At 47.3% G+C, this 27,500-nt stretch overlaps 1 protein-coding gene and 3 long non-coding RNA genes across 7 annotated transcripts in view; 3 read left to right on the top strand and 1 right to left on the bottom strand.

Annotated features, from left to right (window-relative positions):
• The first annotated feature begins 4,971 nt into the window (after positions 1-4,971).
• LOC126982130 (uncharacterized) lies at positions 4,972-7,272 on the top strand. Its single transcript, XR_007734622.1, has 3 exons — positions 4,972-5,208; positions 5,613-5,642; positions 5,912-7,272. It is a non-coding gene; the product is annotated as an uncharacterized LOC126982130 (long non-coding RNA).
• Positions 7,273-8,834: 1,562 nt separating this feature from the next.
• Positions 8,835-10,769, top strand: LOC126982123 (uncharacterized). 4 transcript variants are annotated; one of them, XR_007734562.1, is made up of 2 exons: positions 8,835-8,949; positions 9,474-10,769. It is a non-coding gene; the product is annotated as an uncharacterized LOC126982123 (long non-coding RNA). The 4 variants fall into 4 exon arrangements; XR_007734565.1 differs by having other exon boundaries at positions 8,918-9,055; XR_007734564.1 differs by lacking the exon at positions 8,835-8,949 and adding an exon at positions 9,130-9,267.
• A 1,768-nt stretch (positions 10,770-12,537) lies between these two features.
• On the top strand, positions 12,538-15,058 carry LOC126982131 (uncharacterized). Its single transcript, XR_007734623.1, has 2 exons — positions 12,538-13,240; positions 13,341-15,058. It is a non-coding gene; the product is annotated as an uncharacterized LOC126982131 (long non-coding RNA).
• Positions 13,628-27,500, bottom strand: part of LOC126982122 (transcription factor GAGA-like) — a 59,252-nt gene continuing 45,379 nt past the window's right edge. The window contains exon 7 of the mRNA XM_050833944.1: positions 13,628-16,303. Coding sequence (XP_050689901.1) covers positions 15,285-16,303 — 1,019 coding nt within the window. The 3' untranslated portion in view covers positions 13,628-15,284. The remainder of the gene's footprint in view (positions 16,304-27,500) is intronic.

Here is a 27,500-nt window from a genome sequence, read left to right as displayed (position 1 = left end):
GTCTCGTCCACACTCTACGTCGACGTCTTCTCCGATGAAGACACAAAATCACAACAGTAGCAGCTGCTGCCGCCAATGCGTCCTCGCCCGCCGACATACTCTTCAGGACTCCAGAGAGAGGTGTGGACGGTTTCACCAAGTCGACTCGTGTTGCCACTATGTTGGCCAACATTCTAGCAGACAAAGTTTCAAACATTGTTGTCGATATGTATCCAGATGTTGATTGTAAGGTTTCGAACTTTGTTGTCAATATGTCGGCAGACAAAAAGTCGCAGGTGTGGACGCACCTTAAGGAAGATGATATGGTGGTGGTGGTGATGAAGGTGATGGTGGTGGTGATGGTGATGATGATGGTGATGATGGTGGTGGTGGTGGTGGTGATGATGGTGGTGGTGGTACGTGGTGGTGGTGATGGTACGTGGTGGTGGTGGTGATTATAAGATTTAGCCTACGAGGAAATATGAGGAGGAGGAGGAGGAGGAAGAGGAGGAGGAGGTTTGGGTGGAGTAACAACGGTTCATTTATATAACCTCCTCCTCCTCCTCTTCTTCTTCCTCCTCCTCCTCCTCGTTATTTCCTACTTGATTTCTTGTTCCTGTTCTTTATCTTCCTTTTTTTCATCATTTTTTCTCCTCCTCCTCCTCCTCCTCCTCCTCCTCCATCTTCTCACCTTCCCAACCTGATAAACATGTAAACGGAGGAGGAAAAAGAAGAAGAAGAAGAAGAAGCCCACCACCACTACCAACAACAGTATTCGACATTTATAATACGACAAACTTACCACTGAAAAAAAAAAAAATTAAAAAATCGCATCATCAAACGTTTGTGTCTCCTACGAACGTTTGTTTTGAAGCTACGTCCGGTTGTTACGAGATATTTGTCGCATAATACTAAAGATTTTTGACAAGGCGCTTTCGTAGGAGTTGTGGGCATTTCCAGGGGTAGTTTTATGACCCTGGTGGTAGTTTGACCCTTCCTCTGTACCGTGAACCTAAGAAACACGCATTTGACAAGGCTTTCGTAGGAGTTTTGGGCATTTCCAGGGGTAGTTTTATGACCCTAGTGTGACCCTTCTGTACCGTGAACCTAAGAAAACACTCATTAGAAATTTAACCCGACTGACACATTTTTTTGACCTTTAGAGATGAATGATGTGAGAAACGAAAGTGTCTTATGACCCTAGGTAACATTTTGCACCTGGGCTGACTAATTAGGGAGGTATTAAGTGGCCGCCAGGTGAGCAGGTCAGGTAGGGAGTGGGTTGAAAGGTGAGACGGGAAGAGAAGGAGGGAGGGAAGGACGTCTGGTTCAACTTCTCAGGACTTGACTTTCCCTTCCCCTCCCTTCGCTTTTCATAGTTTCTCTTTCTTTCCCTTCCCTTCCCATCCATTCGCTTCCCTTCCCATCCATTTGCTTCCCTTCGCTTCCCTGCCCTTCCTTTCCCTTCTCTTCCCTTCCCTTCCCTTTTTATAGTTTCTCTTTCTTTCCCTTCCCTTCACTTCCCATCCTTTCCCTTCCATTCCCTTCCCTTTTCATATGTGTCTCTTTCCCTCCCCTTCCCTTCACTTTCCTTCCCTTCCTATCCCTTCTCTCCTCCTCCTCTTCCGTGCGTTATGCTATCAAGTTATCAAGTCTCTCCCTCGCTCAGACAATTTCCTTCATATCCTTCTTGAGTGACAGGAGCGTGAGGCTGAAAATACTTACGTTATTACCTCGCTATTATGTCGTTCTGGGCTGTTAGTGAGGCTGTAAGGTGTGGTAGTGGTGGTGATGGTGGTGGTAGTGGTGATGGTGGTGACGGTGGTGGTGGTGGTAGTGACCTATATATGAGTTTATATTTTTTCCTTCTTTTTCTGGTGCTGTGAGGATTAATAGCTTGTACAAATGAAGAGATAGCTTGTAGAGAGATTAAATTAAGGTGTATTGCTTGTTATGTTAGACTGTTTAAGGTTACAAGTCTATATTCACTCGGCTCCCAGATATATCTTGTAGGCATAAACAGATTCTATATTGCTTGTTTTGTAAAGAGAGAGCTTGTATACAGATGAAATTGGGGTGTATTGCTTGTTATGTTAGACTGTATTCAAGGTTACAAGTCTATATTCACTCAGTCCTTTCAAACAAGTGTCTCCCAGATAGCTTGTAGGCATAAACAGATTCTATATTGCTTGTTTTGTAAAGAGAGCTTGTAGAGACAGAATTAGGGTGTATTGCTTGTTATGTTAGACTGTATTCAAGGTTACAAGTCTATATTCACTCAGTCCTTTCAAACAAGTGTCTCCCAGAAAGCTTGTAGGCATGAACAGATCCTATATTGCTTGTTTTGTAAAGAGAGAGCTTGTAGACAGATAAAATTAGTAGTGTTGCTTGTTATGTTAGACTGTATTAAAGGTTACAAGTCTATATTCACTCGGTCCTTCCATACAAGTGTCTCCCAGATAGCTTGTAGGCATAAACAGATCCTATATTGCTTGTTTTGTAAAGAGAGAGCTTGTATACAGATAAAATTGGGGTGTATTGCTTGTTATGTTAGACTGTATTTAAGGTTACAAGTCTATATTCACTCGGCCCTTTCATACAAGTGTCTCCCAGATAGCTTGTAGGCATAAACAGATCCTATATTGCTTGTTTTGTAAAGAGAGAGCTTGTAGATAGATAAAATTAGTAGTGTTGCTTGTTATGTTAGACTATTTAAGGTTACAAGTCTATATTCACTCAGCCCTTTCATACAAGTGGCTCCCAGATAGCTTGTAGGCATAAACAGATCCTATATTGCTTGTTTTGTAAAGAGAGAGCTTGTATACAGATAAAATTAGTAGTGTTGCTTGTTATGTTAGACTGTATTAAAGGTTACAAGTCTATATTCACTCAGTCCTTTCATACAAGTGTCTCTCAGATAGCTTGTAGGCATAAACAGGTCCTATATTGCTTGTTTTGTAAAGAGAGAGCTTGTATACAGATAAAATATTGCTTGTTTTCTGATACTATATTTAAGGTTACAAGTCTATATTCACTTAGGATCACAGATAGCTTGTACGAAAAAAAAGGATCATATGTTTTGTTTTCCAAGTTACAAGCGCACCCAGTTCTATGGTATTGGTTCTAATAGCTTGTCTGCACTAATCTAGGTAACATGTCTGGGACGTGCGTGTTCATGGACGAGACAGACACTCATTAGGTCTATTGCTTCTAGGGGCGGCAGCTGCACCCACACACAGGAAGAGGAAGAGGAGGCTGTGGGTGTGGTGAGCTATGTATGACCTGACAGCCACATCACCCACCACCACCACCACCACCACCGGCTACAGAACAAGACTACTGAAAATATGCCTGGGGTTAAGGGGTTAATGTTCACTCTAGTATTACAGGTTATTCGCCATACTAACTACTAAGCAATAAAGAATGATTGTAAGTCACCCATTATAAGTATATTCCCACATATCATTCAATTACTATATCATCCTCTCTACAATTAGTTAGGATAGACTATGTTAGGTTAGGTTAGGCTATGATATGGATGGTTGTAAGGAATTAGTATGCTTTCAACTGTCATTTTAATATCTTCTTTTTATACAGTAATGGAAACAGTTTAACCCGGTAGCAGCGACGGGCCAAATTTGTGGGTTTACCGTGTACCATCGACGGGCCAAATTTGTGGCTTTACCGTGTACCATCGACGGGCCAAATTTGTGGCTTTACCGTGTACCATCGACGGGCCAAATTTGTGGCTTTACCGTGTACCATCGATGGGCCAAATTTTTGCCATGATATAAACCCCCAAAAATAGATGATGCATAAACTGATCACAAATGCGTTGATATATAAAATGGTTTGCGTGAGTGATGATTTTTTCTCATTAATTCGCTTAGAGGGGCCTTTAAGAAACATGATCCCTGCAGCTACCGGGTTAAAGATGACTATTAATAAAGGAAATGGTCTATATCATATGGCCCTTCCTTCCTTCCTTTGTGGCTTCAGTGTCTTACCTAATGCACTGGGAAGTCACACTGTTGTTTGTTCTTCCTTTGTGCTCCTTTGTGTTCTGCTAATTCTCTCATCTCCTCTCTGGTTCTCTTCAATCATTGCCATCTTCTCCTGGTCTCCTTCTCTCTTGCTTTCCTTTCAAGTCATCATCTCCTCTCTTGTCCTCTTCAATCTCCTCTTCCTCTCTCCTCTATCCACCATCTCTGCAAAATAGATCACGCTGAGTAAGGGCGGTAGATGACATACTGTGGGTCATATTACAAGACATCGCCACCCAAGAACACCTATTTGACAAGGCTTTCGTAGGTGTTGTGGGCATCTCCAGGGGTAGTTTTATGACCCTGGTGGTAGTGCAAGTATTCTTCTGTACCATGAACCTAAAGAAACACCTATTTGACAAGGCTTTCGTAGGTGTTGTGGGCATCTCCAGGGGTAGTTTTATGACCCTGGTGGTAGTGTGAGTCTTCTTCTGCACCGTGAACCTAAAGAAACACCTATTTGACAAGGCTTTCGTGGGAGTTGTGGGCATCTCCAGGGGTAGTTTTATGACCCTGGTGGTAGTGTGAGTCTTCTTCTGCACCGTGAACCTAAAGAAACACCTATTTGACAAGGCTTTCGTGGGAGTTGTGGGCATCTCCAGGGGTAGTTTTATGACCCTGGTGGTAGAGCGAGTCTTCTTCTGTACTGTGAACCTAAAGAAACACCTATTTGACAAGGCTTTCGTAGGAGTTGTGGGCATCTCCAGGGGTAGTTTTATGACCCTGGTGGTAGAGCGAGTCTTCTTCTGCACCGTGAACCTGAAGAAACACATTTGACAAGGCTCTCGTAGGTGTTGTGGGCATCTCCAGGGGTAGTTTTATGACCCTGGTGGTAGTGTGAGTCTTCTTCTGTACCATGAACCTGAAGAAACACTCATTAGAACCTGACTGACCCCTTCTTTGACCTTTAGAAATAGGTGAGGTGAGAAGCGAGTCTTATAAAACCAACCTGTGGCTCTTCCTTGGGTTCAGTGTCTTCCATGGCGCAGTGCTTGTCCTCTGCCTCCTCCTCGTCACTCCTGGTTGGCCGCTAATCCTCCACTCCTCACAGGTCGATGCTGCCTCCTGGCCCTGGTGGTAGTCCTCCTAAGCTGATCACTGGGTTAGGACGGTGTTCAGGATGTAGCCAGTGATGGGTTATGGTGTTGAAGTCAAATGTTCAGTTTTATCAATGGAGTTTGTAGAGGTTGAGTGTTGGATGAATACATTTTTGAAGCTTATAGAAGAGTATGATTCTGAAACTTGGTTCGGCTTGAAGAAAAAGAAGAAGAAGAAGAAGAAGAAGAAAAGCCAAATGTTCAGTTTTATCAATGGAATTTGTAGAGGTTGAGTGTTGGATGAATATGTTTTGAAGCTTATAGAAGAGTATGATTCTGAAACTTGGCTTGGCTTGAAGAAGAAGAAGAAGAGGAAGAAGACAAGCCAAATGTTCAGTTTTATCAATGGAATTTGTAGAGGTTGAGTGTTGCATGAATATGTTTTTGAAGGTTATAGAAGAGTATGATTCTGAAACTTGGCTTGGCTTGAAGAAAAAGAAGAAGAGGAAGAAGACAAGCCAAATGTTCAGTTTTATCAATGGAATTTGTAGAGGTTGAGTGTTGGATGAATATGTTTTTGAAGGTTATAGAAGAGTATGATTCTGAAACTTGGCTTGGCTTGAAGAAAAAGAAGAAGAGGAAGAAGAAGACAAGCCAAATGTTCAGTTTTATCAATGGAATTTGTAGAGGTTGAGTGTTGGATGAATACATTTTTGAAGCTTATAGAAGAGTATGATTCTGAAACTTGGCTTGGCTTGAAGAAAAAGAAGAAGAGGAAGAAGACAAGCCAAATGTTCAGTTTTATCAATGGAATTTGTAGAGGTTGAGTGTTGGATGAATACATTTTTGAAGCTTATAGAAGAGTATGATTCTGAAACTTGGCTTGGCTTGAAGAAAAAGAAGAAGAGGAAGAAGAAGACAAGCCAAATGTTCAGTTTTATCAATGGAATTTGTAGAGGTTGAGTGTTGGATGAATACATTTTTGAAGCTTATAGAAGAGTATGATTCTGAAACTTGGCCTTAGAGAAAAGTTGAAAAATGACAAAAAAATAAATAAAATGTTCAGTTTCATCAGTTAAATGTGATCTTGAAAATTAAGGCAAATGAAGCAAAGTTGAAAAATGTGAAGACTAGGAAAGGAAGATCACAGTCAAAAATGTTCAGCTTCATCAATTAAATGTGATCTTGAAAATTAAGGCAAATGAAGCAAAGTTGAAAATGTGAAGACTAGGAAAGGAAGATCACACACAGTCTTGATATAAAAAAGTTCGGATGTCCTTCCCCTCCCCTCCTCACCCCACCCTGGCAGGCAAGAATACAGTGGTCAAAGGTCAACTTTTATTATAAAATAAATAGTAAATGGTTCTTGAAGCACTAAACGTGAAACAAACGTGTAGGTAACTGGCATCGTCCACCTGTGCTGCGGGTGGACAGGTAACACAGTACAGTCGTCGCTCAAATAGTACGGTTTCCAATAGTCCGGTTTTGGTTTTATGTGGATTTTCATAGAAGGTTTTTTTAGGATTTTTGAATTTCCCGATGAGCAGGAAATTGATCAAGTTTCTTAATGGTCCCTCCAAGCGAGAAAAATGAAAAACAATCACCCCTCACACAAACCATTTCATAATATATATCAAAGCATTTGTGATCAGTTTATGCATCATCTATTTTGAGGGGTTTATATCATGGCACAAATTTGGCCCGTCGCTACTACACGGTAAAGCCACAAATTTGGCCCGTCGCTGCTACATGGTAAAGCCACAAATTTGGCCCGTCATTGCTACACAGTAAAGCCACAAATTTGGCCCGTCGTTGCTACACGGTAAAGCCACAAATTTGGCCCATCACTGCTACACGGTAAGGCCACAAATCTGGCCCGTCGCTGCTACACGGTGAAGCCACAAATTTGGTCCGTCACTGCTACACGGTAAAGCCACAAATTTGGTCCGTCGCTGCTACCGGGTTAAAAATCCTAAAAAGATCTTCCGTGACAATCCGTATAAAACCAAAACCGAACTATTGAAAACCTTACTATTTGAGGGGCGACTGTAATAATCATCTTCAGCCTTTCTCTCGGCCTTCACTAAAACCAATCATAAAAGTAAAAAAATACTACAACAGCGACTTCATTTTATAGTGTCCTTAATTAACGTGGTACAGCAGCGGGGATGTATTTACAAGACTTGCGGCTTAGGGCGAGGGAGAGCCACGCACTCCCCACTCCTCTCTTGTTTGGCACACGCACTGCACTCACACTCTCTCTCTCTCTCTCTCTCCCCTCCTCACACACACACTGCCACTACATCTCTCTCTCTCTCTCTCTCTCTCTCTCTCTCTCTCTCTCTCTCTCTCTCTCTCTCTCTCTCTCTCTCTCTCTCTCTCTCTCTCTCTCTCTCTCTCTCTCTCTCTCTCTCTCTCTCTCTCTCTCTCTCTCTCTCTCTCTCTCTCTCTCTCTCTACCACCTCTGTCCCTCTCTCTCTCCCTCCTTCCCATACAATCTAACACCTCTCTCTCTCTGTCTCTCTCTCTCAATACTACCACCTCTATCCCTCTCTCTCTCTCTCTCATACTTCTTGACATTTCTCTTTCTCTCTCTCTTCCACATAATTATAACTTGACATCTCTCTCTCTCTCTCTCTCTCTCTCTCTCTCTCTCTCTCGAACACCATCACCACCACCACCACCACCACAACACAAGACAAGAAAAGTGTGTTCCGAGCCTCGGAAAACAATTACTCCGAGAAGCTGAGAAAATAAAAATCATGAACGTGCGCTAAAAAAAATCCGAGAAAATACCTAAGTCGAGAAATACTGGCGTAGGAAAACTTACGACGGGAAATATTAGCTTACCACATCGGAAAGTACATACAAAAAATAATAAAATAGCTATGTACAGAATGGGTCACTTAATATACGTACTTCACTGAACACTGGGTTGTCATGAGATTGGGGATGTGTTAATTAAAGGTAAGGTGGGGGGGGGCGGGGGGGGTACTCAGGTGTCTTAACGAGCTATGAGTCACCTGTCCTTCACTTCCCAGCACACAGAAGCCTTACAGTCACTCCACACCGCACACATTTTGATATACAAGTCAAACTCACTCCTCTGCAACCCAATATCTGCCTTAGAGTTAGTGGATAAAGTCTTACAATACAATCTGGTGTTTTCGAATAGCCGACAGACCTCTCAAGTTATGTCGAAGGGAACGGTGACCTCTGACCTTACATGTTTTGATATACCATCCAAACTCTGCCTAGTGTTAGTGGATAAGGTCTTTCAACTATACAATCTGTGGTTTTCGAACAGCCAACGGACCTCTCAAGTTATGTCGACGGGAACTGTGACCTCTGACCTTACATGTTTTGATATACCATCCAAACTCACTCCTCTGAAACCCAATATCTGCCTTAGTGTTAGTGGATAAGGTCTTTCTAATATACAATCTGTGGTTTTCGAACAGCCAACGGAGACATCTCAAGTTATGTTGACGGGAACTGTGACCTCTGACCTTACATGTTTTGAAATACAAGCCTCTCTGTAACCCAATTTCAGCCTTAGTGTTAGTGGATAAGGTCATTCTACTATACAATCTGGTGTTTGAATAGCCGATAGACAGACAGACAAATTTTAATGAGAACAATATCCCAGTTTCAGCCTTAGTATTTAGTGTATAAAGTCCTTCTTCTACCATACAATCTGGTGTTTGAATAGCCAACAGACACAGACAAATTTTAATGAGAACAATATCCCATTTTCAGCCTTAGTATTTAGTGTATAAAGTCCTTCTTCAACTATACAATCTGGTTTTTGAATAGCCAACAGACAGACAGACAGACAAATTTTAATGAGAACAATATCCCAGTTTCAGCCTTAGCATTTAGCGTATAAGGTCCTTTACTATACAATCTGGTGTTCGATTAGCCGACAGACAGACAGACAGACAAATTTTAATGAGAACAATATCCCAGTTTCAGCCTTAGTATTTACCATATAAAGTCTTTCTTCAACTATACAATCTGGTGTTTGAATAGCCGACAGACAGACAGACAAATTTCATTGAGAACCATATCCCAGTTTCAGCCTTAGTATTTACCATATATAGTCCTTCTTCAACTATACAATCTGGTGTTTGAATAGCCAACAGACAGACAGACAAATTTTAATGAGAACAATATCCCATTTTCAGCCTTAGTATTTAGCATATAAAGTCATTCTACTATACAAGCTGGTGTTTGAATAGCCAACAGACAGACAGACAAATTTTAATGAGAACAATATCCCAGTTTCAGCCTTAGTATTTAGCATATAAAGTCCTTCAACTATACAATCTGGTGTTTGAATAGCCGACAGACAGACAGACAAATTTTAATGAGAACAATATCCCAGTTTCAGCCTTAGTATTTACCATATAAGGTCCTTTACTATACAATCTGGTGTTTGAATAGCCGACAGACAGACAGACAAATTTTAATGAGAACAATATCCCATTTTCAGCCTTAGTATTTAGCATATAAAGTCCTTCTTCTACCATACAATCTGGTGTTTGAATAGCCAACAGACAGACAGACAAATTTTAATGAGAACCACATCCCAGTTTCAGCCTTAGTATTTACCATATAAGGTCCTTTACTATACAATCTGGTGTTCGATTAGCCGACAGACAGACAGACAAATTTTAATGAGAACAATATCCCAGTTTCAGCCTTAGTATTTAGCATATAAAGTCCTTCTTCAACTATACAATCTGGTGTTCGAATAGCCGACAGACAGACAGACAAATTTCATTGAGAACCATATCCCATTTTCAGCCTTAGTATTTAGCATATAAAGTCCTTCTACCATACAATCTACACACGGTTTTCGAACATCCGACAGACCTCTTCTAAGTTGTACTCCTTTCAGAAAATAAAATATACGTAATCTATCACAAGGGAACAAACATGTGACACTTCAGCTATAGGAACCAATGCGCTGGCGACATTTTTTTGACGCCAGACGGGAAAGATCGACTGAGGGGGGAGGGGGGGGACACACGACAACCATCACCACCGTCACCGTAATCAGTTGCAGTGCGGATGAAGTAACTCGCTTTCGAAATATACATTCTACGGGGGACTACGGAGCCTGCCAGCGAGACCAACGGATCGTGGGAGAAGAAAGGAGAAAGAACGCAAGAGAGAGAAAGGCTGAAAAAGGTAAGGCCTAAGTTTGAGAGGGAAAAAAAGGAAAGAATGAAAATAAGGTGAGGATTAAGTTTGTGAAAGAAAGAAAGAATGAAGATGAAGGTTAAGTTAAAGGAAGAATGAAAGTGATTGGGACAAGAAAGGAGAAAGAACGCAAGAGAGAGAAAGGATGAAAAAGGTAAGGCTTAAGTTTGAGAGGGAAAGAAAGGAAAGAATGAAAATAAGGTGAGGATTAAGTTTGTGAAAGAAAGAAAGAATGAATGAAGATGAAGGTTAAGTTAAAGGAAGAATGAAAGTGATTGCATAGTATTAGAAAATGCAGAGAAAGAAGGAATGAAAGAGAATGAAATAAAGAGGGAAAATAAAAACAGGAGACAGCAAGGACAGAAGGAAAGGAAGAGGAAATAAAACTGACAAAACGAGCAGAATAAAAGAGAAAACAGAGAAAGAGAAGGAAAGCATAAAAATGAAAGAAGAAGAAGAATGAGAGAATTGAAGCAAAAGAATAAGGAAACAGAGAAAGACATAATAAAACAAAAGAATAAAAACTGGAATAGGAAACAGAGAAATACATATAAAAAAAGGAAAGAAAAAACAAGCAAAATTAAAACAGAAAAAGGAAACAACAGCAAAAGAAAGACGGAGAAATTTCAAAATCAAAACCAGCGTCACTCTGCCTCAGAACACCGCAGCTCACCTAACGCAAAAACCACAGCATGTATTTCGAACAAAAGGCGGAAAAAGAAGAAGCAGCAGAAGAGAAAATGAATTGAAAACGACAGAAAAACAACACAAAACCAGCCTCACTTTGCCTCACAACTCCGCAGCTCACCTAACGCAAAAATCACAGCATGTATTCCGCACAAAAGACCTTGACCGGAAGCGAATGCCCGACAGGACCGCCAAGTGTGACCCCATGCAAGTCCTGCCTCTACAGCTAATACATTTCTAAGCTATTGCGGCCGACACACTGCACCTCCTTACCCTTAACACCCTCACTGGGACCTACAGAGAGATACGATAATGGGGGACTCTTATATAAACACTTAGGTTCCCGGCAACTTAGCATGGCTGTACTTGTAGGAATTGACGTATTAGAAGATCTGTGTGTCTGTCGGGTGAGGAAGTGCCGATGGGTCAGGCCGCGGGGAATGGAAAGTAAGGTGTTGAGGTGTTGGTTGCTATGATACAAGGTCAGGTCAGGTCAGGTTAGGTCAGGTTAGGGAAAGGAAGGACTGAGTGGAGGTTCTTCTGACGGGATAGAGAGAGAGAGAGAGAGAGGGAAATTGAGCTTCATCACTTTGCAAACTTTACACACACACACACACACACACCTTCATCCCTCTTACACATGCATTCATCACCTATATATCTGTCTATACCACACACACACACCTGTCTATACCACACACACACACACACCTGTCTACACCACATACACAGCTGTCTATACCACTCTATACACCTACCTTCACTATAGCCAGACAGACCTCACAGAACCACAGCCCTTGTCCTTCCTTCCACAGACAGACAGAAACACCACACCCCTAACAGACCCATTGCCCGAGTCAGGCGTTTTCCTTTCCACAGACAGACAGACAGACAAAACCCAGACAGATAGACCTAGAACCACAAACAGACCACATCCACAGCCCTTTGTCCTTCCTTCCCCAGACACACAGACAGACCACACCCCTAACAGACCCATTGCCTGTCAGGTGTTCTCCTTTCCACAGACAGACCGACCACAGACAACAGCCACAGCCACCAGTATTCTCCCTCCCACAGACACAGACAGACATACAGACCACAGACAACAGCCATAGCCCAGTAATCTCTTCCCCATAGACAGACAGACCACAGACAACAACCATAGCCCAATATTCTCCCTCCCACAAATACAGACAGACAGACCACAGACAGTCACAGCCCAGTATTCTCCCCCACAGACAGACAGACCACAGCCCATTCTTCTCCCTTACACAGACGTACAGACAGTGTGGTGAAGCTCATTTCCACAGGGTGTCGCCCAGTTAGTTGTCTTGTGATTATTATAAAGAATCTGTTTTGTGATATCAGGAATATGTTACGAGTAAAGGTAGGTGACACACACACACACACACACACACACACACACACACACACACACACACACACACACACACAGTAGGAATGTTAAAATCTGACTTGTTCAGAGAGAGAGAGAGAGAGAGAGAGAGAGAGAGAGAGAGAGAGAGAGAGAGAGAGAGAGAGAGAGAGAGAGAGAGAGAGAGAGAGAGAGAGAGAGAGAGAGAGAGAGAGAGAGAGAGAGAGAGAGAGAGAGAGAGAGAGAGAGAGAGAAGCAGAGAAAAAAAGCAGAGAGAGAGAGAGAGAGAGAGAGAGAAAGAGAGATAAACACATCCCCTTCACTTCCTAATTACCTTGGCATTTCAATTTTATGGGAAACTTATTTATGTTTATCTTCTTAATTAACTATTGCCCATTAATAAAAGCAATTTCCATCCCTTCTTCCTTTCTTAATTACATCTTAAAGTATTGATTTTGTGGGACTTGCATTAATGACTTCCTTGTAGATTGCTTATTCCTCATTAGCAAAAGCAATTTCTATGACCCTTCTTCTTTTCTTAATTATCTGAGTATCAATTTTGGAGGTGTCTAATTACGACTTTCTTGTATATGGTTGATTGCCCATTAGTAAAAGCAAATTCTATGACCCTTCTTCATTTAATTGTATCCTAAAGTATAATTATAAGGGTCATCTATAAAACTTTCTTGTAACTTAACTGGTCATTAGTAAAGCAATTTCTAAAACCCTTCTTCCTTTCTAAATTAAATCCTAAAGAATCCTAATTAGGGTCATCTTTAATAGCATTCTTGTAACTTAACCGGTTATTAGTAAAGCAATTTCCAAAACCCTTCTTCCTTTCTAAATTATATCCTAAAGTATAATTATCAGTGTCATCATTAGGACTTTCTTGTGACTGCTTATGATCATTAGTAAAGCAATTTCTAAAACCCTTCCTCATTTAATTATATCCTAAAGTATAATTATTAGGGTCATCTTTAGGACTTTCTTGTAATTGTTTGTGATCATTAGTAAAAGCAATTTCTAAAACCCTTCCTCATTTAATTATATCCTAAAGTATAATTATTAGGGTCATCTTTAGGACTTTCTTGTGACTGCTTGTGGTCATTAGTAAAGCAATTTCAACACCCCTTCTTCCTTTCTAAATTATATCCTAAAGTATAATTATTTGGGTCATCAATTTCTAAAACCCTTCTTCCTTTCTAAATTATATCCTAAAGTATAATTATTAGGGTCATCATTTGGACTTTCTTGTAATTGTTTGTGATCATTAGTAAAGCAATTTCTAAAAGTGTTCCTTTCTTTTTTTCTTTTTTGTATTTCGTTGGGGATATAATTAAATACTAAAGATTCATAATTAAGGTCATCTTTAATAGCTTTCTTGTAACTTTACCGGTCATTAGCAAAACCCGATCCCTTCAATTATCTAAAAAGAACTGATTTTGGGGGTAACTTATTTATCATTTTCTATACACATGGTCTAGTGGTCAGCGTGCCTACCTACCACACCGCAGGCCTAGGTTCGAATCCCAGCCCGGTCAGTCGAAGAGCAGGTCACCCACACACCCAGCTGTTCATCCTCCCTTTCCGACAGTCATGTGGAACTATAGTGATTGTATGTATGTTTGTAGAGTGTATAGTCTTGCATGTGTGTTTGTGTAATGTATAGTGTCTGTATGTATGTCTGTGTATGTATAGTGTATAGCATATGTCTGTATGTATAATGTATAATGTCTGTCTGTCCATCTGTATGTATGTGTGTATGTCTGCATGTATGTCTGTGTATGGGTCTATCTATGTATGTCTGTATGTTATGTCTATGTATGTACTAGTGGTCATTTCCAGGGGTAGTTTTATGACCCTGGTGGTAGTCTGACCCTTCCTCTGTACCGAGAACCTTCAGTAACACTCATTTGACACGGCTTTCGTAGGAGTTGCGGGCATTTCCAGGGGTAGTTTTATGACCCTGGTGGTAGAATGACCCTTCCTCTGTACCGTGAACCTAAAGAAACACTCATTTGAACCCAATTAATTTACTTTTTGGCCTTTGGAAATAGTTGACGTGTGAGATGGATGCGTCTGAGTATACTGAGCTAACGACCATATCCTTGAACACATTTGACAGGCCTTTATAGGAGTTTGAGGCATGTCCATGGATAGTTTAATGACCCTGGTGGTAGTTTGACCCTTCGTCTGTACCATGAACCTAAGAAAACACCTATTTGAACCCGATTAACCTCTTTTATGGGCTTTGGAAGTGATTGATGTGAGACCTAGCCTAGGCCCCGCGCCCCCACCTGTCAGGCTGCACGGGTGGGCGGGGCCAGGTGTGGGCGCGGTGCTGTATGAAGGTTGTAAATTACTCTCCGTGTTGACAGGGGCACTGATATATTTGCATACCTGGGTAAACACTAGTCTACCTGCCTAGATTACCTGGGAAGGGAGGGAGACGCGGTACAGATGAGGGGCGGAGGGGCAGCGGCCACCCGGCGCCGGCTATGTGCAGGGTTGCAGTGTGCCGCCTGCTGCCGCTCACCTGCTGCTGCTGCTGCTGCTGCCTGGTGAGGGCCGCGGCCGCCGCCAGGGGGCCGCCTCTCTCTCTTTCTCTCTCTCTCTCACACACACACACACACACACACACACTACATGGCTATTTTGTATATTCATTTTCACACATGCACTGATAGTTTTACTCTCTCTCTCTCTCTCTCTCTCTCTCTCTCTCTCTCTCTGCCATGCATAGTTGACGCGCCACGCCGCGCTGCGGGCCGCACGCACGCAGGCAGGGCGCGGCGGCGGGGTCTGGGACGAGAGGATCGAGAAGCACAGATAGAAACACTAAGACGCGCCATATGTTACAGTTGTACCATCAATACCAACTAGGATAACTGGACACACACTGCCGTCCTTGCTCTATAAAAATGGTTGTACTCTACGCTAGGGGCGCCGCGCCCCCTACTGGTAGGGCTTCCGCCGGTGCTGCTGCATCCGCTCCAGGGAGGAGGGCCGCGCCATGTGCACGCCCGCCGTGAAGTAGTCGGAGTGCGCGGGCGCGAACACGCTCTGGTGGGGCTGGAAGGTGCTGGCGGACAGGCCCATGCCGGACGGGGACCAGTAGGAGGCCGGCGCGTAGCCCGAGGCCGAGGGGGAGGGCGAGGTGGTCTGCGTCAGCACCTGCGAGGGCGAGGTGGTGTGGTAGGTGACCAGGCCCTCGCTGATGGTGACCTGCGGCTCGAAGGCCATGGCGGGCATGGCGGGCAGGTCCCGGTGCAGGGACAGCGGCGAGTCGGTCTGCAGCCTCACGCCCGCCGCCCCCAGCGCCGCCTCCGTGGGGATGCGCGGGTGTATGCCCGAGGCCAGGCTCATGGACTGGGCGGTGGCCTGCGTGCTGGAGTGGCCGGCGTGCGACACCACCACGGAGATGGGCGGCAGCTGCTGGGCGTTGGTGGCCAGGTCCATCACCTCGTCCTGCCCGCTCACGCCCTTGTCCCGCGCCGCCAGCGCCTCCTGCAGGATGTCCTCGCGCCCGTCGCGCACGCTGTCGCCGCCCACCGTGGAGCCGGGCGACGCCGCGCCTGCGGACTTGTCCTTCTTGCCGTCCTTCTTCGTCGGCAGCTTGCGGATGGTGACCTCCGACTCGTTGATGTTGGCGCCGTTGACGCCGTCCGGCAGCGCCGCGATGCCCTTCTTCTTGCGCGGCGACTTGGAGCCCTTGCGGCGGCCGCGCTGCTGCACCTGCCGCATCTCGTCCTCGGTGAGCGGCGTGACGGTGATGGCCTTCAGCTTGCTCTCCAGGATGTTCTTGACGTCCGCCTCCGTGATCTCGCCGCGCTTGGCCGCCGGCAGGTGCCGCTTGAACACGTGCCGCCGGAGGTTGCGCGCCTGCTTGATGATGCCCAGGCACAGCGGGCACTTCATGGGCCGGTCTGACGGCGCGTTGGCCTGCACGGCGTTAACGATGGCCATCATCACATCTGAAAAGAGACGGCGGGCGGGGGTGAAAAACGTGAAGGCGGCAGCGGGGCGGCACAGCTACACACCACACCACAACACTGGCACACACTCCCCCCGCCCCCCACACCACGCCAGCCCACACCTCGCCTCCCGCCGGGGTATGAAACAACGGGCCAGGTAGTGACAACCATTTCAGCTTTATTCATATAAGAAAACAGAGCATATATACAGGAGACGGGTCAAAATATATTTACAAAAAACAATCTTACATAAAATATTTAATAATATCACCTTGTGTAAAGTGTTTGTATGGGTAACTATGAGGATGAGTTGGCACTGAGCTACGGCCCGCAGCGCCCTACCGTGGCACGCAAGCTTAGCGGTGTGTTAGCGGCGGCGAGTTACTGTGGCCGAGGGACCTACTGACGGCGGCGGCGGCGGCCCCGACCACAACCATGGGAACTATAGAGTGAAGGCGCTGCCTCCTACTGTGTGTGTGTGTGTGTGTGTGTGTGTATGCCCGCCCCGCCGGGCCGCGCCGCTCACCCGGACAACCGCCTGACGCAGGCCGCGCGGTCAAGGCCCGAGGGCCCGCGAGGGTGGGGGTGGTGGGGGGGGCGGCGGGGGCGCGCGGCCGGCCTCAGGGGGCGCGGGGCGGCGGTCAGCAGGGGGGCCGCGGGAGGCTATGGCTTTATCTTGCGCGAGTGGACTCTGGTGTGTGCGCAGCGCGTCTGCAGGTTGGTGTACACGTGCCCGCAGACGGAGCACGTGCCGGCCAGGCCCGCCGCGTGCTTCTGGTGCACGTGGCGGGAGCGACTCTGGCGGTTGGTGAAGCATTTTTCGCAGAAGGGACAGAGGTAGGTCTTGGGCCGCAGCACGACGCGCGGGTACCACAGGCTGGCCTCCCCGTCGCACTCACCGTCGCCCGCGTCGCCGAGGTCACCGCCACCTGCAAGAGACACGGCGTGAGGGCGGGTGGCGGGGCGGTCTCGCGGCGGGCGAGGCAAGCAGCGGCGGCAGCAGCGTCAGACGCCGGGCCGGGCGCCACCCGCGGGCGGGGCAAGGGTGGAGGGGCTAACTACGGCACCAGCATCATCACCATCATCATCACCATCATCATCATGCATAAGTGAACGGAGGGAAGGAACCAAGAAGGGAGTCGCTGTGTCCCTCCACCCCCGCCAGCCCCGCTACGACCTCGCCGCCCCCCGCCCCCCTCCACCACCAGGATGACCAGCAGGTGTGTGCAGGGATAAAAAACACGAAGTGTTCACCAAAATCTTTCCCTTCCACTAATTTGTTTCGTCTCCACCAGCGAACCCCCTACTCTTTCTTCTGTTCTGCTGCTACTTACTTTATTCGGCATCTTAGTTTGTATTACTTTTCCTTACCAGCACCTCCTCTGTTTGTCTCGTGTGTTACCTCAAGATTTGTACACACACACACACACACACACACACACACACACACACACACACACACACACACACACACACACACACACACACACACTAAAAAACAGACAAGTAACGTACACAATTATTAACACGTACACAACATGAATGGTACACACGAAGGAGACACAAGCTAAAAAATACACAAGTAGGAAAAATACACAAATACAAGGACGAACTATCTACACACACACACACACACTGGATGAGACAGACACAAGACGTACACACACACACACACACACACACACACACACACACACACACAGGGGGGGGGGGGGGGGAAGCGCCACCCCTGGGGGGGCGGTGCTCCAGGGTTGCTGGGGGGGGTCATATAAAGTCCCGCTACGAACATGGCTTTATTAAGTTACCAGTACCATACAAACATCACAGACTACAAAGATTGAGATCTGAGGTTAAAGCAAGTCTCGACGGTGACACACCTACAAGCTGGTCTCTGGGTATACAAAATATATCTACTCGCCTCGGAATGTTACGTTGCATAAGGAACTGTGTCACTGTCACGCTACGGGGCGGCGATCCAGACTAGCTCAACTTTGGCCACCTGTGTGTCCCAAGCGCCTCTACCTGGCAGGGTAAGCAGCAGCAGCAACGGCAGCAGCAGCGGCAGCAGGGCTCTACGGGTGTGTGTCTCTACAGGGGGGCGCGGCGCCGCCAACACTCACGCCTGGTCGGTGGGCACCTCCTGCCGCAGCAGCAGCGGGTTGTGCGGGTCGTAGTTGAGGGGGGGAAGCGGCGGCGCCTCGCCCGCCCACTTGTCCTGGGCGGGCCACTGCAGGGGCGGGGCGGGGGCGGCGGGGGGAGCCCGCAGGCGGCGGCGCCCCGAGTGCGCCACGGAGCGGTGCGTGATGAGGCAGTTGCGGTTCTTGCACACCTTGCCGCACAAGTCGCACGTGACGGTGGCGCCGGGCTGCAGGTGCTGGTCCCGCAGGTGCCGCGTCATGGAGCCGCGGTTTGAGAAAGACTTGAAACAGAACATGCACTGGTTGTCGGGGGGCGCCGCCCCTGCCCCCCCCACGTGGTGCTGCCCGGGAGGGGGTGGCCACGCAAAACCCCCGTGGAAGGCCCCTAAGGGGGACGTGTGGTGTCCCTGGGGGAGGGGCGGGGGCAGGCCCAGGGGGTCCTCGAGGCCTGCAACATGAAAGACGGCCGTGAGTGGGCCTGGCGGCACTACACACACACTAACACTCCACTACAGGCCAGGCTACTGCCCTACTCTCCTCCCGCCCCGCCCCGCCCCGACACCGGGCTCCTCGCGCCCCCAGCCACTGCCCCGGCGACGACGCCACTGCCCTGCCCCGCCCCGCCCCGCACAGCGCCCCGCCGCGCCCCGTCACATGAACTGGTGGTACGCCCGCTGCAGCTCCGCGCCAAGGCCCGCCAGCGGGTCCTCCGCGCCCGGCTCGTCGAGGGGGGGCGGGGGCGCCGGGCCCCGGAAGTGCGTGGCCATCACCAGGGCGTGGGGCGCGGGTGCGGGGGGGTCCGGGGGGGGCAGCAGGGGGCGGTGCAGCAGGCTGCGGTGTTTGATCAGCGCGCCGCGGTTCTTGCACCACTTGCCGCACACCTCGCACGGCAGCGAGCCCGGCGCCACGTGTTTGTCGCGCTCGTGACGCTTTCGGCTCCCGGGCGTCGAAAACGCTTTGCCGCAAAAGCCGCAGCAGCGGCAAGACTCGCACGGACAGTGGCTGGGGTGCGGCGCCCCCCAGCCCTCCGCGCCCACCCAAGGCTCTGCAAAAAGAGAGAACAACTCTTACCCCGGGGCGGCTCAGGCCTGCACGGCGCCCCGCCCCCCTCACCACCACCACCACCACCACTACCCCAGCTCGCTGCCCCACCACCACCACCAAGCTGCTTTACCACCAACATGTATACGCTCAGGCCCCAGCACCGTTAGTGTGTGTGTGTGTGTGTGTGTCCTACACTCCCGTCGCCGCGTCACCCAAACATACACCAGCAAACTTGTATCGCCTCGGAGCAGGGAAGGAACAGGTGGGGGAGGAGGAGGAGGAGGAGGAAGCACCATTGAACACGGTCCCCGCGGTGTTTGCGGCGACAACACGACAACAACACATCAACTCTACACACACGACACACAGGCAAACACTTCTCGCAACTCTCGACAGACAGATGTTTACTTTTCGTCCCGAACACCCTCCCTCTTTTATTTTTCCTTCCCTCCCTCCTTCAATTCGCTTTTTCCTCCTTCCTTTCCTTTTTTAATTTACTTTTTTCCTCCTTCCCTTCTTTATTTTACCGCGTCATTCCCTCCTTCCTCCTTCCCTTCCCTTCCCTCCTCCAAATTCCTCTTTTTCCCTTTCCTTTCCTTCCCTTCCCTCCCTCCTTTCCTTCGTTCTTTCCCTCGTTCCCTTCCTATTCTCCGCTTCTCCTCCTCCTCCTTCTGGTCAATATCCTTACGTCTTCCTCCTCCTCCTCCTCCTCCCACACGACCTCACGAAACCAAAGACAAGAAATAGGAAAAGAAAAGTATTAAGGAAATAAAAGAAAAAAACAATAGCCTCGTAAATTTTAAAAAGCTTACATGAATGTAAATGTTGAAGAAAAATCGTGTTAAGTTTTGCAGCTTTTGTTAGATAGAAGTTTTGTTTAAGGACGAAAGTATTGAATAGCCTAAGAAAGTTTTGCGCTCTCTCTCTCTCTCTCTCTCTCTCTCTCTCTCTCTCTCTCTCTCAACAGGTTCCTACGTCATATTATTTTCTTTCCTACTCTTTTTATTATTATTTTTTTTTTCATTCACCGATCGAGTTAGACTCTCTCTCTCTCTCTCTCTCTCTCTCTCTCTCTCTCTCTCTCTCTCTCTCTCTCTCTCCACGGTAAAAATAAACAAAAATAAATAAATAAAAACTGAAGGAAAATAAAAACGAATAATATGGAATCGAAATCCTTTACTTGTCTTGCAAAAAAAAATTGTAATATTTTTTCCTTTTATGCTTTTTTATAAAAACTTCGTGTGTGAGAGAGAGAGAGAGAGAGAGAGAGAGAGAGAGAGAGAGAGAGAGAGAGAGAGAGAGAGAGAGAGAGAGAGAGAGAATAACACAAGTCTTTCGTATACTTTAACACACACACACACACACACACACACACACACACACAACGCAAGAAGGAAAAATGGAAAACGGATAAAAAGAGGAAGAGGAAGAGGAGGAGGAGGAGGAAGAGATCAAACTTTGGGCGTTTTGACACGAAGAAGAGGAGGAGGAGGGGGAGGAGGACGCGGAACGGACGAAGAAGACGACGAAGAAGAAGAAGAGGAAGGCGGAAGAGAAGAAGAAGAAGAAGATGGATGAAAATGAAGATTCGGTGGTGGTTGTGGTGGTTTGGGTTGTGGTTGAGGAGGTACAAGATTCGGGTGCAGTCTTCGGAGGTGTTTGTTGAGGTCACCGCGTTGGACAAAGAGCTTCGGGCAGGCGGGGCACACGAAAGCCGTCCCTCGGTGTAACTTCATGTGCCTTCGAAGCGACACGAGAGACTTAAACACCTTCTCGCATTCCCCACACACAAGACTTCCTCCTCCTCCTCCTCCTCCTCCTGGTGCCCCTCGCTGCCTCCTCCTCCCTCCCCCTCCCGTCTTGCTGGTGTTGTGAGCTGGAGGAGAAAGACGTGTGAGATGGCGGTGGTGTTGTGGTGGTGTGGTGGTGATGGTGATGATGATGGTGGTGGTGATGATGGTGGTGGTGGTGCAGAAGTAGAAGTAGTAGTAGTAGTAGTAGTGGTAGTTTTGGGGTGGTGATGGTGGTAGTAGTAGTAGTAGTAGTAGTAGTGGTAGTGGTAGTTTCGGGGTGGTGATGGTGGTAGTAGTAGTAGTAGTAGTAGTAGTAGTGTTAAGTGAACGAAAAATCAAATAGCAAGGTCATAAAACACACACACACACACACACACACACACACACACACACACACACACACACACACACACACACGAGACTAGACCAACCTCAAACGAATTACATATAAAAAAAAACACAAACAAACAGATAAAATGCAAAATAAAACACGGGTATCAAAAATCCTCGTCTGTTTTATTTCCAAACTCACGAAATTATATAAAAAAACACACAAACAAACAAACACACACAAACAAAGTAAGCTCGTAGAAAAATCATATAACCACACACACACACACACACACACACACACACACACACACACACACACACACACTTAATATAAAAAAATAACAATAATAATAATAATAATAATAATAATAATAATAATAATAATAATAATAAAACATAGCTGCGAGTATTCTGTTTAAGTTTATAATCATCATCATCTTCCTCCTCTTCCTCTTCCTCCTCTTCCTCTTCCTCCAATAGTGAAGGAAATGGAAGAAATAATGCCGATGAGTTTAGAAGAAGAAGAAGAAGAAGAAGAAGAAGAAGAAGAAGAGGAGGAGGAGGAATAGAGGGAAACAAGAAAACGAAGAGGAACAAGAAGAAAAAGAAGAAGAAGAAGAAACAGAAGAAGAAAACAAAACAGGAGACGAAGAAAAAGAAGAAGAAAACCAGACAACGAAGCCGCAAATACAGAACCCGAAGAAGAAGAAGAAGAAAAGGCGAAGACAGAAGAGGAGGAGGAAGAGGAGAAGAAGAATCGAATCACACAGACCCCGAATCCAACACCAAGACATTGGACTCCAAACCCAAACGTCAGACCGCTTCATGAGTCCCCCTAACCGGAGACTCGTACTGCCTTCCGTGGACCGCGTGAACATGATACTTCACATTGGACACCTGATAGAACACCTTAGGACACATCGGACACGGAAACGCATTACCCTTATGTATCTTCTCGTGCCTCGACAACGTTATCCGCGTCCTGAAGCTTTTACCGCACTGGGGGCACGGGAACCACGGTGTTGGGGGGGGGACAACCGCTTCTACAGCTACCTCGTCTGCTACGGTACCCTGCGCCCCTGCCTCGCCGCCAACCTCACTTTTCTGCATGAAGGTCGAGTGCGTGAGGGTCTCGAGATGGGTCAAGGGAGCTGTTGGTTGGGACATGAACGGCCCCCAGACGCTATCCTCTTCTAAAGCTGGTTGTTGTGGTTGCTGGTGGTGATGATCTGGTGGTACAGGTGGTGGTTGTGGTGGTGGTTTGATCAAGTCTGCCCCGTCTAGGTTGCAGTGGTCAACCTCCCCCAACCAAAGTTCCAGCACCTCCTCCTCCTGCTTCATCCCGACACAAACATCTGCGGGAGACAACACCAGCCATCAACCACCACCACTCGAACCACCACCACCACCACAACCACAACCACCACCATATTGTCTAAGTCTTATATAATGTTTCTTTTTTTATATAATTGTTTTCCTCTTCTTTATTAAGTTTTCCTCTTCGTGTGGTTTCTTCTTTGTCTTCTTTCCTCTTCTTCTTCCTCTTCTCCTCCTCCTCCTCCTCCTCCTCTTCCTCTTCCTCCTTGTCTCATCTCCGTACCACCAACACCTCCACCTTCCTCCTCCTCCTCCTCCTCCTCCTCGTGCAAAGAAGTGAAAGAAAGGACAAAAAAGAAAGGGTTGATTAGGGGAGAGAGAAGGGAAAAAAGGGAGGAGGAGGAGGAGAAGGAGGAGGAAGAAGGGAGGTTAGATTATAAGGAGGAGGAGGAAGAAGGGAGGTTAGATTATAAGGAGGAGGAGGAGGAGGAGAGGGAACTGATAAAGTGAGAATAAGGGAAATAAACAAAATCCTGGCGTTTACTACGGAAAGAAGAGGGTTTGAATCTCCTTCCCGTTCCTTCCCATCACAAGGCTAAAAAAAGATGATGGTTTGAATCTTTCCCGTCCCTTCCCTTCACTATACTTTTCCTTCTCTTCAATTCTTTTCATTTATTTGTTTTCCTTCCTTCACTTTTTTTCTTTCCTTTCCCTTCCCTTCCCCTTCATTTCTTTCCCCTCCCTTTCCTTTATTTCCTTCCCATCCCTTAACTTCCCTTCCATTCCGTTTCCTTCCCTTTCCTTCTCTCCCCTAAACTTTCAATCCCTTCCCTTCCCATCCCTTCCATTCCCAAACCTTTCAATCCCTTCCCTTCCCATCCCATCCCTTCCCTTCCATTCCCAAACCTTTCAATCCCTTCCCTTCCCATCCCATCCCGTCCATTCCCAAACCTTTCAATCCCTTCCCTTCCCATCCCATCCCTTCCCTTCCATTCCCAAACCTTTCAATCCCTTCCCGTCGCATCCCATTCCTTCCCAAACCTTTCAACCCCTTCCTTCCCTTCTCTTCCCTTCCTTTCACGATATAAGACAGAGCGAAAAACGTGTTCGTAAAACCACTAAAATATCCGTAATAAAACTCTTTGTCATATGTATATTAAATCTTTATTTGTTAGTATAGATCTGAAACATTTAACAAATAATATACAGGAATATCTATCTTCATATATATATTTATTTGTGTATATATATAATATTTGTATTTATATATTTATATATATATATTTATATGTCATATACTTTACAATATATTCAACAAGAGAACGAGACCGAGGCGGCGTGTGAACAACAAGAATATTCCTCTGGGGTGCTCGAGAACAAGAATATTCCTCCTTCTAGCTGTGGGTGATCGAGAACAACAAGAATATTCCTCTTTACCCTCCGTGGCGACAACAAAAATATTCCTCTGTGGTGATCGAGACCGACAAGAATATTCCTCCAGTGACCGAAACCAACAAAAATATTCCTCTGGTGATCGAGACCGACAAGAATATTCCTCCAGTGACCGAAACCAACAAGAATATTCCTCTGTGGTGATCGAGACCGACAAGAATATTCCTCCAGTGACCGAAACCAACAAGAATATTCCTCTGTAGTGATCGAGAACAGCAAGAATATTCCTCCAGTAACCGAAACCGACAAGAATATTCCTCTGTGGTGGTCAAGAACAAGAATATTCCTCCAGTGACCGAAACCAACAAGAATATTCCTCTGTGGTGATCGAGAACAACAAGAATATTCCTCCTTCTTTGTGGGTGACCGACAGCAAGAATATTCCTCTGTGGTGCTCGAGAACAAGAATATTCCTCCTTCTTTGTGGGTGACCGAGACAGTAAGAATATTCCTCTGTGGTGATCGAGAACAGCAAGAATATTCCTCCTTCGTTGGTAATCAACATAAGAATATTCCTCCAGTGACCGAAACCAACAAGAATATTCCTCTGGTGATCGAAACCGACAAGAATATTCCTCTGTGGTGCTCGAGAACAACAAGAATATTCCTCCAGTGACCGAAACCAACAAGAATATTCCTCTGTGGTGATCGAGACCGACAAGAATATTCCTCCAGTGACCGAAACCAACAAGAATATTCCTCTGGTGATCGAAACCGACAAGAATATTCCTCTGTGGTGCTCGAGAACAACAAGAATATTCCTCCAGTGACCGAAACCAACAAGAATATTCCTCCAGTGACCGAAACCAACAAGAATATTCCTCCAGTGACCGAAACCAACAAGAATATTCCTCCAGTGACCGAAACCAACAAGAATATTCCTCCAGTGACCGAAACCAACAAGAATATTCCTCCAGTGACCGAAACCAACAAGAATATTCCTCTGTGGTGGTTTTCGAGAACAAGAATATTCCTCTCCGCTGTGACGAGAAGCTTCAACAACAAGATCGTGATAACATGAACAACAACAACAACTGGTGCAGAGGTGTGAAGAACCCGCCCACACACACACACACACACACAAACACACACGCACACACAAACACACACACACACACACACACACACATCTTTCCTTTCCTTTCCTTCCTTCCCTTTCCTTCCCTTCCCTTCCTTACCTAACCTTACCTTACCACACACACACGCACACACACGCACACACACACACACACATCTTTCCTTTCCTTTCCTTTCCTTCCATCCCTTCCCTTCCCTTCCCTTCCCTTCCCTTCCTTACCTAACCTTACCTTAACACACACACACACACACACACACACACACACACACACACACACACACATCTTTCCTTTCCTTTCCTTCCCTTCCCTACCTAACCTTACCTTACCACACACACACACACACACACACACACACACACGCACACTATCACACATTTATCACAGGTAGCGAGGCATGGCGGGAGTTTTTTATATATATATATAGCTTTTGTTTTTATACTTTTTAATTAATTATTGAGATATTTATGACGTAATTCATTTATACCTTCACTGGTTAATTAACTTGTTCATTCTGGTTTGTCATTTGTTTGTTTGTTCGTTAATTCGTATACTTGCATCCTCTCTCTCTCTCTCTCTCTCTCTCTCTCTCTCTCTCTCTCTCTCTCTCTCTCTCTCTCTCTCTCTTACTGGGGAGGAGGGAGGAGGGTGGTTGCGTATCAAGTAATGGAAAACGAAGAGGAGGAGGAGGAGGAAGAGTGCGTGATGTGTGAGCGTGACGAACCCGATCACCCAGTCACGATTCTCTCTCTCTCTCTCTCTCTCTCTCTCTCTCTCTCTCTCTCTCTCTCTCTCTCTCTCTCTCTCTCTCTCTTTTTCGGATCGATCCCACAATTAATTCTTACTCTCTCTCTCTCTCTCTCTCTCTCTCTCTCTCTCTCTCTCTCTCTCTCTCTCTCTCTCTCTCTCTCTCTCTCTCTCCTTTTCTCCCTCCGTTTTCATGTCAACGAATCCTGTCCTCTTCCTCCTCCTCCCTCACATCCATGTTGGCTAATCACAGTTCATCTCACTTCTTTTTTTCTCCTCCTCCTCCTCCTCCTCCTCCTCCTCCTCCTCCCCCTCCTGCTCCTCCTCCTCCTCCCACTAGTGATAAAATAGTTGTGCATTCAAGGAATAGATGCGCCGTGTGAGTGTGTGTGTGTGTGTGTGTGTGTGTGTGTGTGTGTGTGTGTGTGTGTGTGTGTGTGTGTGTTACCCCCGTCCCCAGACAACCTGACGCTTCACACGCAACGGCGGGGGGTCGGGGGGGAGAGGGGGAGGGGGGGAGGGGGGCGGCTTGCGTGTCCCCTTGGCGCGGTGACCTTGGCAGGGCGCCGTGTGGGGGGCAGGGGGGGGAGGTGCCTCTCCCCCCCTGAGGCAGCTCGGCATGGCACCTTCATGGCCCTGGGGCGTTACATGGCACCTGGCACGGGGCGGGGCGAGGCGGTGGGTGTGTGGGTGTGGCGGCGGCGGGGCTGTGGTGGTGGTGGTGGCGGTGGGGTTGGTGGAGGGGCGGCCTGTGCGTGATGATGATGGTGGTGGTGGTGGTGAGGCGGTGGCGGTGGTGGCGGTGCCCGGGGAGTGGGGGTGGGAGGGGGGGGGGGGGGCTGGGCCTGCGTGACGCGGGGTCCTGCGGCTATCACAGCTGGTGGCGGGGGGGGCGGGGCCCCTCAGGGGGTGGCGGTGGACGCCGGGGGCTCCTGCGTGTGGGCGTCATGCACCTCGGGGCCGGTGCGTGCGGCCAGGCCCCAGGGGGCGGGGTGCAGGGGCGCCTCCAGGGGCAGGGGCAGGTCGGGGGGCTCGGCGGGGGGCAGCATGTCTTGGGAGGTGGCGGCCACGGCGGCGGCGGAGGCCAGCGCGGACAGGCTGAGGGAGTTGTGGTAGGGCGGGTGTCGGCCGCCCTCCCGCCAGCGCGCCGGGCAGCCGTACTTGTTCTTGTTGAGGTGCCGCAGCAGGTCCCAGCGGCGCGAGAACAGCTTGTGGCAGCCCGGGCAGGAGTGCGTGCCGCGGTGCACGTGCTGGTGCTGGTAGTAGGAGCGGGGGTGGCGGAACACCTTGTCGCAGT

This window comes from Eriocheir sinensis, chromosome 50 (assembly GCF_024679095.1).
Source record: "Eriocheir sinensis breed Jianghai 21 chromosome 50, ASM2467909v1, whole genome shotgun sequence".
In the NCBI taxonomy this organism is placed as follows: Eukaryota; Metazoa; Arthropoda; class Malacostraca; order Decapoda; family Varunidae; genus Eriocheir; species Eriocheir sinensis.
The sequence above is the reverse complement of the archived record's forward strand: the minus strand, read 5'-3'. Positions and strand labels throughout refer to the sequence as shown.